Below are 12,622 nucleotides of genomic sequence, written 5' to 3' on the forward strand. Positions count from 1 at the left end.
GTGATACTTTGCCTAGCCTGGAAGGCTACAGGATTTAACCCATTCATGGATGGTTGTTCCGTGTCAAGAATGACAAGGAATTTACAGATCTCTGGTGTGCCATTCTCTCAGCCCAGGGCAAGCCTCCTCTGAATAAATCTTGCCAGGAAACCATATGAGACAGTCGTTATAAGTCGTAGTCTGCCTGAAGACACATAAAAAGTCCCTTTTATTGTACACCAGTATGGCAAATTATTTTTATATCATAATTACAAGGACTTAAATTCTTAATAATCTACTGCAGAATCAATTGAATATTAGTTAACTGTTGAAGCTATAGTGTTCTGTGGAGTTTTGGTAGTGATGTATTCTTTCTATTGAATGTGATAATGTTAAGTTGTCTGGAGGCAGGTTATCCTAATGGATCAGGGTCATGGTTCATAACAAGTTTTGCAAACACAGATATTTTAATTGTTGTCTTGGAATATTGAAACTATCCAGTGGTCTCTACAAATACTGGTACCTTCTACAGAAAGGACAGTTACAAAAATGTAAAGAGCAAACTGAATACATCACTGATTGTGAGAACTGCAGTTGCTCATGCATCGTCTCTCAGCACTAAAACAGACTAAGCTATAGTGCAAGCAGCATAAAATGGCTCTTCTTGCACATCAGTTTGAAGTAGTTGTTGAACAAAACAGCCAGCATGATTCCTTTAGCACATGCATTCAAATTTATTGTTCAGGCAACATGCCCATGTGTACTTCAGTGCTATTTTTCCACATCCTGTAAAGTTTAAAAATAAATTATTGAAATAACTGCCCACACAAATTATTAGTCTACCCGTCCTTCTTACTCTATCTCCTCATCATTCATGGATTGTAGAATAACTTTGTAGTGTAGTGTTGTTATATATTTTAATCATGTTTTATGCTAATTTTATAGTTTGGAAGGGAGTGTTGGGTCAGGGTTTTGTGGGTTTTATTGTTCTTATATTGTGTATCGTATAAACTCGGTTGTTATCTGCCTTGATCCCCAAACGGAAGAGGCGGGATTTATTTATTTATTTATTTATTTATTAGTCTAAAGTCTACCAGCAGTTTTGTAACTGCCAGGAAAAGTAGCAAAGGCGTTTCATCTGTCATTTTGCATAAGAGTTGTTTAGTAGTGCCCTGTTTGTGTTGTCTTTATTTCTAGTTACATGAACATGCAGCTTACTTGGTGGACAGTTTATGGGAGAGCTCTCAAGAATTGTTAAAAGACTGGGAATGCATGACAGAATTGCTTCTAGAAGAGCCTGTTCAAGGGGAAGAAGGTATTTGTCTCATTTATTTAGCTAGTATTATATAGACCGATCCTTCCATTTTAGGAATATGTAGACTGCTCAGATGACAGTTAGCTAAATTTGAAGTCAAAGGCTTTCATTGCTGACATCCATAGTTTTTTGTGGGGTTTTCAGGCTATGTGGCCATGTTCTAAAAGAGTTTATTCCTGACGTTTCGCCAGCAAGAGAGTTGGTATATATATACTGTGTGACTCTGTGACACAGGGAAGCCGTTGAAATCCACAAACACTTGGACAATTTCAACAGGAAAGTAAGTAAACAGAGTTTGTCTACCAGTCCTGAAGGGACACCAAAACCAGGACTCAGCAAATGCAAATGAGAAACCACTCAGGGTCAGGGGCTTTCCCAGCAGACAATGATCACCAATTAGCAGACACTAATCCTCTTTTTCATATCCTCTCACCCTGAGGCCCTGCCATCAACAACAGAACAATACACAGATTAACATGGGAATCACTCCTTATCCAGGGTCACACAGTATATATACTGTATACCCACTCCCTTCCAGGCCAGCATACTATGAAGATGCCAGCCACAGATGCTGGCGAAACGTCAGGAATAAACTCTTCTAGAACATGGCCACATAGCCTGAAAATTTTTTCGTAACCACAAAAAGTTACCTAAATTGCTGTATTTTAAGGCAGGGCTGGACATTTATCAGGGTTTGTGGCTACACTGATCCCCAGGGACCTTGGAGGGCTACACTGTCCTTTAAAAAATTATGTCTGTCAGATGCCCCCACTGCTTCCTAGTTTGTCAGGCAATTTTGTGGCTTTTTGGCCCATTTTCAAACAGGATGTAACTCAGAAGATAACCTCTTAAAATCATCCAAGAGGGAAAAAACATGGCAAGATGGTCCTCAAATCCCCAGGGGCTGTTGGAGGCATTCTGGAGCCTAGGTATTTTCCAAAACTATTGAAGGCCTTGAAAGACATGCATGGTTGGGAGCGGGGTGGAGGCTCCACTTTCTGTATTAAGATATAGGTCCCAACTAAATAATGCTCTAATCCCATTGAACTCAACAGGCCAACTCAAACAGTTTAACTTAGTTTGAATCCAATAAAACTTTTGAGCTCAATTAAAAAAATAATTCTAGTTATGTAAAATAATTACCTATTCAGGTGTATTACTTCTAATACTAAGTACAGCTACTCCATTCTCTTTGCTCTGATATTTTTATGTCTGTAGCAATGTCTGATCGGCAGGAAAGTGCACTTATCGAATTGATGGTATGTACAATTCGACAAGCTGCAGAAGCACATCCTCCAGTGGGCAGGGGAACTGGAAAGAGAGTAAGTTTTCAAAATTATTTTTCACTTAGAGCTTTATCACTAATGTGCATAGTTTAATACTGCTGTCTTATTTTATCTTTAAACAAGCAAATCCTTTTAAGTATAAGATGTTGAAAGATGGTTATGTAATATATTGCAGTAAGTATTACTGTATTAATTTACAGCATAACATTCCCAGCTTGCAGGTGCAGTTTTGACATAGAGGAGCACAATGAAAACACATACATAACTTACTAAAAAAAACACACACCAAAAAGTATTTTGCTACTGTAATAGTAGTTAGGCTTTCCTAGGCATTAATGACACTGTAGTTCTTGGTGATGTAATGTACTGTACTTCTAATTTTTACAGGTTTTAACAGCAAAAGAAAGAAAAACCCAGATAGATGACAGAAACAAACTAACAGAACATTTCATTATTGCACTTCCCATGCTACTGTCAAAGGTATATAATCTAAAATGTTATTTTCTAATACTGATTATATAATTCCTTTTGTAACTTGTGTTTTTCCCCCCTTCTGTCTCTGTTGCCAGTATTCTGCTGATGCAGAGAAGGTGGCAAACCTTCTTCAAATCCCTCAATATTTTGACTTGGAAATTTACAGTACAGGAAGAATGGAGAAGGTACAGTACACCAAAATAGCTGATTTACTTAACAATTTTTAACAACAAAACAAAAGAAAACTAAATAGTACTGAGTTATATTGAGGTTTTTGTGTTTTGTTGCTGCCTTATGGTGCTATCTGGTGGTGCTTTTATGTTTACTTTGAGAAATGACCAAATTTTATAATCCCATCACAACATCTTTGAAAACAAAGCAAATGCATTTTAGGTGGATATTTAAAATGTTAAAAAATAGGGTATTTTTTTAAAATTGAACTTAAATAAAAAAACAGATCCTACAATAGTCTGGGATGCAAGTAATGCTTTTATTAGAGGATTATTTATAAAAATATGACTCTATAATGAAAAAAGAAAAAGATGTGAAAAGATCTAAGCTTTTGTAGGAATTACAAAATCTGGAGTGGAATTTCAAGGAGAAATTTGAAGAGACTGACCAAAAAATTAAGTTATTGTACAAACAGTTTCATTGTTTACAGTTAAGAAATGAATGCCAAACTACTATATCTTAAACAAAAGATTTTTTAATTTGCAAATAAACTCAGGAAATAGCTCTCTTATGATTCATAACAGTAGCAAAATTAAAGTTATGAAGTAGCAACAAAAATAATTTTATGGTTGGGGGTCACCACAGCATGAGGAACTGTATTAAAGTGTCGCGGCATTAGAAAGGTTGGGAACCACTGCTCTAAGTGGTTTACAATCTGTAAGCCAATTGCCCCCAACAAGCTGGGTATTAATTTCACAGACCTACAAAAGGATGAAAGGTTGAGCCAACCGTGGAGCCCTGGGATCGAACTGACAAGCTTGTGCTGCAGTACCGGCATTTAAGCACTGCACCACCAGAGCTGGCATGCATCCTTTTCCTAATATTCCATCACACACCATCTTGGGTAGTTGAAGCAATTTCTCTTCAAATTTTCTTATAATATACTGCAGATATTCCATCTGCACCTGGAGCTTTTTCCACTATTCCAATATTACACAAGTTAAGAAGAAAAAAGACTATGTAATTAATAATTTTGATATGAAAGGTTATCTAGTTCAGATTCCAGTTGAACAAATTATGTCTGGAACAAAAGCACAGTTTGAAAGGACCTGTGATGACAATGAAGCTACTTGAGGCTATTAAAAAGGCTACAGTGGTACCCAGCTTGTTGGGGGCAATTGGCTTACAGACTGTAAACCGCTTAGTGCTGAGTTCTTTGATAAGCGGTATACAAATGTAAATGCTATTGCTAAGACATTAACAAAGAATTTACAGGCCTGTTTCATTACTAAATAATGATTTTGTGATATTGGTCCAAATAAACTGCAGAAATAATCTAGTTTGAGACCACTTAAACTGCCCTGATTCAGTGCTAGGGAATCCTAGGAACTGTAGTTTCTTGTGGCACCAGAGCTACAAAGAAGGCTATACAGTCAGCCCTTTTTATACATGGATTTCTTATACATGGATTCAAGCATCCATGGTTTGAAAATGTTCAAAAAAAGTATAAATTTGTATGTCTCACAAAACTACAGTTCCCAGAATTCTCTAGCATTGAGCCCGGGCAGTTAAAGCAGTCTCAAATTGGATTATTTCTGCAGTGTGTTTTGGACCATTTTCTATTATTTTGGCAACTGGTTGAGGAAATATCTCTTTCAGATCATACATGATGATCAGAGAGGATATTTGCCAAAAAGACAATTAAGGAATAATGTAAGAACTGTCCTAATTATCATTAAATATTTGAAATATCATAATAAGAAAAGGTATTCTTTTATTTTTTTGGAAGAAGAGAAAAGCATTTGACAATATTTCCTGGAATTACTTATTTCAAGTATTGGAGAGTGTGTGTTGTGTCTTTTTAGATTGTAAGCCTGAGGGCAGGGAACCATCTAATTAAAAAGATTGTATATACAGCACTGTGTAAATTTACAGCGCTTTATAAATAAAGGTTAATAATAATAATAATTCTCGAGGAAGGGAAAGTACCTCATTGGTTTCTTACCTACAGCTTAAGGAAAATTTAACAAGATAAGCAAGATTTGGGGGCAAAGTAGATGGGCAGGAAGGAGTGGCTAGAAGCCCCTCCCAGCCCAATCACACCAGGGCCGTGGCAACCTCCTCTTGTGGCCCCAGATAGGAGTAGAAAAGATCCACTCCTTTGGGGGCTGGATTTGGGTCGCCTTAGGCGACCTTGAGGTGGGCACTCTGGGGGCATGCGTCATGTAAGTGACATGCCCTCTGGTGGGGTGTGTTTCGGGCCATAGAGACCAGAAAAAAAATATTTTTTAGTTAGAGCTGTTTAAGGATGAAGCTCACCAAATTTAAAAAGTATATTAATACCTTTTGAAACTAGAAATGGGATGAATCGGTAAAATGTTAAAGATTATCATATAAGGTGGGCACAAGATTTTGGACATATTTAGTTTAGTTATATATTTGTACACACACACGTATTTTGCTTTGTCTATTCTTTTTTGTATTCTCTTCTTTGCATTTCTTCTTCTTCTTCTTCTTTATTTATATAGAGCTGTAGATTTGCACAGCGCTGTACATAAAAACAACAAATATAAAAGAGTAAACCTGCCTATGGCGTACAACCTAAGAAATGATAGGATAATACAAATAAAACACATAGCAGTACAGGAAATGGGTCAATAAAACAGGCAACAAAAAGAACATCAGATAGCAAGTGACAATCACGCAATGTCTGGGAACGCTTCTCTGAACAGGATGGTCTTCAACTCCGTTTTGAAGCTGGTTAAAGAAGTGATGGTCCTTGCTCGCAAGGGAAGAAGGTTCCAGGAGTGAGGGGCAGCAAGTGAAAAGAGGCGAATCCTAGATGGGGCAGAGGAAATCCTGGGCTGGGACAGCCGACTTTGACTACCAGAACGGAGGGCCCTAGTGTTTTCTGAGTATTTATTGTTTTGTGTTAGAATTAATAAATATATAATTCTTTTTTTAAAAAAAAGAAATGACCAAATTTCTTCTCTCCTCCACAGCATTTGGATGCTTTGTTGAAACAGATTAAATTCGTTGTAGAAAAGCATGTGGAATCAGATGTTCTTGAAGCTTGCAGTAAAACTTACAGCATTCTATGCAGTGAAGAATATACTATTCAGAATAGAGTTGACATAGCTCACAGCCAGCTTATTGATGAATTTGTGGATCGATTCAACCATTCTGTAGAGGATCTATTAAACGAGGTTTGAATCTTTTTTTCCTTCCAAAGATTGCTGCCAGAACCTTACAAATCTGATTGATTGATTGCTCTTATTCCAAAACTAAATTTCTGTTATATATGAGATTTATAAGACAGAGGGGCCTAGAAACATGAATAATGAAAACAACAACACACGAATATGATTACCACAAAGAGGGAAAAATCAGTTACTGTTTAAAGATAGGTATCAGGATTTGGTTAGTACCAGGTTGTGATGTGGTGCAAGGAAATTGAACAATGAACATTATTGTTGCTTCTGTTGAATTTGAAATGGAGATATTTTGTGTTATTTTTAGAATAGTTGTTTGTGCTTAATTGGAGAATCATAGAAGGTACAGTTTATGAGAAAACTACTGTGAAGTTAGAGCACATCATTTATTTTAGTTTGTCAGTGGATCTCACAGTGCTCAAGAGCTTCAGACACCCTGCAGTGCCATAGCATTGTTAACACAGGGATATTCAGGAGGTGCAGTCTCCATTGATTCTGTCAACCTGGTCAGGATATGTGTAATATAATGCAAATGCCATGAAACTTTCCACCTAGGATCCATCTATGGCACGTTTGGAAGAAAATGAGAAGTGTCAGCTTTGCAAATATAAGCCCTTTTACTAGCTTGATCTGAACTTTGCAGAATCATGTATTAGGTTCAGGAAGTCTGAAACCAGGAGGTTGGTTGTTTTAAAAACACTGTTTTATTTGGGATCTGTGCACAAGTATACATGGAACTTCTTAACCATATATGAGGGGGTGCTGAAAAGTTCTCGGCCCAACCAAGAAGGGAATGATCTAGAGCCATGAAACTTGCATGCTCTTCCACATATTGAACCTGAAATTCTACAGGCACATTGTTTCTCAAGTTTCTTTAACCCTTCTAAAAAATAATAATCAGATGTCTGGTCACTGAAATACTGCTCTGCTGCTGCTGTCACCTCTAAATCACTTCTGAAGAAAATTTCCTTCCTTTCAACCTCTTTTTAAGGTTTGGAAACAGGAAATAGTCAGCTGGAACAAGATCTGGTGAGTAGGATGGATGGTTTATGTACTCCATCCCCAAATTTTTCAAAATATTCATCATTTTACCAGCCCTGCGAGCTGGTGCATTCATGAGATGGCTGGAGGAGCAATCCACTACAGCTGGGATTTGCTCGTGCCAACTCAGTGCATTTTCCTTCAAACAGCCAACACATTTCTGCAGCTTCCCTCACTCATTTTTTCTTCAATGCCTCCTTTAATCAGCATAGCTCATTTAGAGTAGTATTCTGCATTAACTGTTTGGCCCATCATAAAATATTCAACAAAATACCCTCCTTGTTCCCCAAAACTATAGCCATCACCTTTCCTGCTGACTTTTGAGTCTTGAATTTCTTTAGCCGTGGTAAAGCCAAGTGCTGCGTTTAGTCTTTGGCTCATAGTAATGTAACTGTGTTTTATCAACAGTGACAAGTCATTTAAAAAAAAACCTATCACTACCTCACCCAAAATGCTGCAAGATTAACTTGAAATCCTCTACTCGATTTCGTTTCTTGTCAACATTCAAACATTTTGGCACCCACTTGGCTGACAGCTTCTGCATGGTCAACTGATCATTAATTATAAAGCCAGTGTGTTCCTGGGATACTGTATCTGTAGTGTGTCAGCAATTGTTTTAGCTGAGATTCACCAATCAGCCATAAAATCAGGTCATCAACAGTTTCAGGAGTTGACACTGTTGAAGATCTCCCAGACCTTGCTGTATTTTTGTGCTCAAAATCTCCATGCTGAAATTTGGCACACCACTTTGTCACAATTGATCATGACAGACACATGTCACTCAGTGTTTGCTTATACACTCATGGATTTCCTTTTCTTCTGCAGGAAGAGGAACTTCATGATGGCCCCTGAGTTCAGCACTTGAAAATTCCACACTTTTTATTACCGTGGTTCTATCAATAATCTCAAAAAAATCAGAAATTAGAGCTACTATCCCGTAAATTGGCTACAAAACAATACTCTTTCAAGCTACATTGACAAAATTAAATTCAGATTTTGGGACATGGTTTGGGCCAAGAACTTTTCAGCATCCTCTCGTAAACTAAAATATAAAATGTTGAATCCTTTATCCGTTGTTTTCTGTTTCCAGGGAGAAGAAGCTGATGATGATGATGTATATAATGTTCTTTCTACTTTAAAGAGGTTAACCTCTTTTCACAAGTATGTGGCTTTACATATATCAATATACATATATTGGCCTTACCATAACAACAAAATTTTACTTGGTGTGCTAATTTTTTTTACATCTGTTTCCAGTGCTCATGATCTTACAAAATGGGATTTGTTTAGTAACTGCTACAGATTATTGAGGACTGGAATTGAACATGGAGCTATGCCAGAGCAGGTAATTATAGCAATTTATATTTACAATCTGATGAGTGCAATCCCATGCACGGTTTACTTGAATTGAATTGGTTTTACTCCTACAAAGTGCATGGAATTAAAGCCTTAATAATTTCAACACTCCCTTTTAGAAAAGGAAAAATATGGTCAATTCAGTTATAATATTTAAGTTTAAAGTAAAGCATGAATCAGTTTTATTTAAACAATGCTAATGGAACAAATTTGGATTTTAGCCACCTTGTCTACCTTTTTATTGTTTCATGTTTCCTCATCTGGAGAATTAGAAATGGTACTGTTGCAGTACCTATCAGAGAGCCATTTATTACACAAGTTTTTTTCATTGTTAAGTATGTTCCTATAAAGAGCTGAAAAATATCTTAAACAATTTATTGTTTGAGCAGAAAATCACTTCCATTCATGCAGGTGTCCATAATGTTTTCCAATCTTCCTTGAGAAGACAGTAATGTGACACTTCTCTGCATATGAACTTTTTGCTGATTCACACATGTGAACCGTACTAGTAATGTTTTCATAATTTTTCTCAAGACAGCTTCAGATGCACACGGTAGATCTATTGCACATCATCACATTGAATATGTGAAGAGCAGAGAGATAAATACTGTCTCTGCACAAAGGTCAAATTTAAAAAATCTGTGTTACACAGCACTTTTTATCAGTGCTCCACTACTAGGTCTAGCAAATTTATCTCAAAATTCTGATTTATTGATTTTCTGATAGGTTGATTGGTCTGTATCTGTAATAAGGAATCAATCAATATGTTTCTAACTAGCTTATGCTATTTTATAATTCTGTGATGCCTCCTTGAGGTTGCTTATGGTGACGTTAATGTTGTGCCCTAGAAATCCTTGTTCATGTTAACAAGATAAATGAATTCTGCTTTAGCTGTAATGAGAAATTTGTATGTTGAGATGTCCAGGGTATGTTTGCATTTTGTTTCAAGTGTGAATCTTTCTTCCTGTAAACAACTTTGAATGGCAAAGCACTATATTCTTCCCCCCTCCTGCTTTGCTTTTCTCTCCTTCAAAATACAAAGTTTTATACAAAGTATAGAAAAGTAGTAAACTTAGAATGTTATACAGGCTGCTGTTTTTCTTTGAAAATAATTTATAAATCTTCAGAATTGTATGAACATACTTTTTGATATCTTCATTTTATGACCTTTTTGTTTCAGATAGTGGTTCAAGCTCTTCAGTGTTCCCATTATTCTATTCTGTGGCAGCTAGTAAAAATTACAGAAGGATCCCCTTCAAAGGTAAGGAATCTTTTGGATCCAAGTCTTTCAATAGGAATAATACATTTCATTTCACATGACTGTGCAGTGCTCTGCCTTGTGTGCCTTATTATATGGATGCTTAGTTTTGTTTAATATTCAAGATGTACTAGAGATAGTGGCATCACTAGGGTTGGCGTCATCCAATGTGGTAACTCATTGACCTCCTTCCATGCCACACCATACAGAACCCTTAGTAATTCCCATATATTACTGAATGTAATGGCAATAGATGTGATATAAACAACTAGCAAAATTATAATTATACTTTTAAAATTTGGTAAGATGTGATGTTGTTAAGGAAATTTAATAAGAATAATTTTAAAAATTATTATTTTTTTAATTTTAAATTTTGATTTAAAAACAATCACCTGAGGTTGCTCCTTTCTCCTCCCACTGAGACCCCACTCACACCATCCTCAGCATTTTAAAGGGATGCAGGCAAAGACCCTAGCCTGTTTCTGCCAAAAGGCAGATGTCTGGGCAGCAGTAATTCCCACCCTGGGGGTTGGGACCCCTTTGGCGTTCAAATGAAAGTTTCACAGGGGTCGCCAAGAACCACCCACAGAGCACCACTTCCCAAACAAAGGGCCTCCAAGCCTTCGCTCCAGTAGGCCCATTAAAGCAGCAGCCACCTACAAGCCCCTCAGTTCCTTAGCAACTGCCCTGAGCATCCTGTTTTCTTCCTCTCTCGGGACCATAGAACTGTGCCAAAAGGAAGATAGACAGCACAACCAATGAGTTCCAGTTTTACTCTGAGCCACTGCCCCTCTGCCTCTCTATCATGGGGCTTTCTGGACAGTCTCTTGCCCAAGGCTCAAGGCAAACCTATCAAGGGAATTTCTGGACAGGTTTCTCCAGAGGGAGTTTGCCATTGCCATCCTCTAATGATGTTTTTGTGATTAACCACTATGCTTTATGTGTTCAATTTGTAATAATGAAAAAACGATTCATAACAGTAGCAAAATTGAAGTTATGAAGTAGCATGAAAAATAATGTTATGGTTGGGGGCCACCACAACATGAGGAACTGCATTAAAGGGTCGCGGCATTAGAAAGGTTGGGAACCACTGCCTTAGGGTGTCACTTGTTGCAGCCTGCAACCCCTGATTAGAGGTTGATTAATCTAACACTGCATGCAGACTTTGGAGTTAAAGAAAGACTGTACCACTGATCCAAAAGCAAGAATTGATTTTAGTTCCTATTATTTAAAGCAGGGATGAGAAACCTTTTAAAGCATGGGGGGAGGGGAGAGAGCAAAGTAGTGGCGGGTCTTCCTGCAAAAATGGCTGGAATTTGTTTTAAATTCTGTGGCAGCTTCAAGTTTTTTTTATCTCTCTCTCCCTGTGTGTGTGTGTTCTGATCCACTGAGGTCTCATTCAATAATCCCACTATCATACATTTGTTTTGTCTTAATTTGTCAGATTCTGACTAATACAGTATGTAAAACATCCATTCATAATTTTTCCTGCAGGAAGATTTATTGGTGCTTAGGAAAACAGTTAAATCATTTCTAGCTGTCTGCCAACAGTGTCTGTCTAATGTCAACACTCCAGTCAAAGAACAGGTAAAATAAACTTTTTCACAACAGTTTCACTATAAACAGAATACTGACTCTCTTTTATTAACTTTGATAATCAGATCAGAAGCCTGTTTTATTCTTGTAATTTTCCCTTTTAATTAATTAATATTCACTTTGCATGATTTTCATGAAGCATAAATGTAAATAGCCACATGGTGAAGGAAAGGTGGATTCACTTAATTGCAAATACAAGTACGGATTCACTTAATTCCAAATTGAAAGTCTTAATTGTGAAATTTGTTCTTATAATGCTATTTGAAAATTATTTTTTCGATATTCCCCTCCTGTTTTCTGTCAAAACTGTAAGCATGTACATAGTGGAGCCCACCAAGCACAGTTGCATTTAAATTTCTGATTTTCTTCAGGTTGATTTTGAATCCTGTACTCAGGAGCTTTTCTAGAGGTGTATGTGATGATTGACTGCAGTGATTTTGTATTCTAGGCTTTCATGCTGCTCTGTGATCTCTTGATGATTTTTAGCCATCAGCTCATGAGTGGAGGCAGGGAAGGTCTTCAGCCTTTAGTGTTCAACCCAGATTCAGGCCTGCAGTCTGAACTCCTTAGCTTTGTAATGGACCATGTCTTCATTGACCAAGATGATGAGAACCAGAGCATGGGTGTGTATTAGTTATCCAAATAAATATTTACAGACAATTCCAAAAACAAATGTTTTGTGGCACAGATTACTAAATTAATTATTCAATAGATGAGCTGTAATTTTCCAGTATTTATCTATCTTTAGCAGTTTTCTTGTTTTCTACACTCCATTTCTAAGTTACTTTGTGGCTGTGTGGAAAATTTGAGTAATTCATCTGTTTTAGAGAGAGCGTAGTAGGCTTGTAGAAATATTCTGGGTTTTCCCCCCCTTCAAAATACAGTATTTCACAACACTGTTTTTGTAAGTACTTTGAGACCCAGTGGTAGACCT

The 12,622-nt window shown here is 37.0% G+C and overlaps 1 protein-coding gene across 2 annotated transcripts in view; it reads left to right on the forward strand.

The window, feature by feature from the left end:
* Positions 1–12,622, forward strand: part of STAG1 (stromal antigen 1) — a 172,493-nt gene that overhangs the window by 142,125 nt on the left and 17,746 nt on the right. For both annotated transcript variants that reach the window (XM_042457728.1, XM_042457729.1), the window contains exons 15-24: positions 1,177–1,294; positions 2,513–2,616; positions 2,968–3,060; positions 3,150–3,239; positions 6,228–6,431; positions 8,569–8,639; positions 8,736–8,823; positions 10,015–10,095; positions 11,587–11,679; positions 12,137–12,311. In XM_042457728.1, the coding sequence (XP_042313662.1) occupies positions 1,177–1,294; positions 2,513–2,616; positions 2,968–3,060; positions 3,150–3,239; positions 6,228–6,431; positions 8,569–8,639; positions 8,736–8,823; positions 10,015–10,095; positions 11,587–11,679; positions 12,137–12,311 (1,117 nt within the window). The remainder of the gene's footprint in view (positions 1–1,176; positions 1,295–2,512; positions 2,617–2,967; positions 3,061–3,149; positions 3,240–6,227; positions 6,432–8,568; positions 8,640–8,735; positions 8,824–10,014; positions 10,096–11,586; positions 11,680–12,136; positions 12,312–12,622) is intronic.

This window comes from Sceloporus undulatus, chromosome 3 (genome assembly GCF_019175285.1).
Source record: "Sceloporus undulatus isolate JIND9_A2432 ecotype Alabama chromosome 3, SceUnd_v1.1, whole genome shotgun sequence".
NCBI classification, from domain to species: Eukaryota; Metazoa; Chordata; class Lepidosauria; order Squamata; family Phrynosomatidae; genus Sceloporus; species Sceloporus undulatus.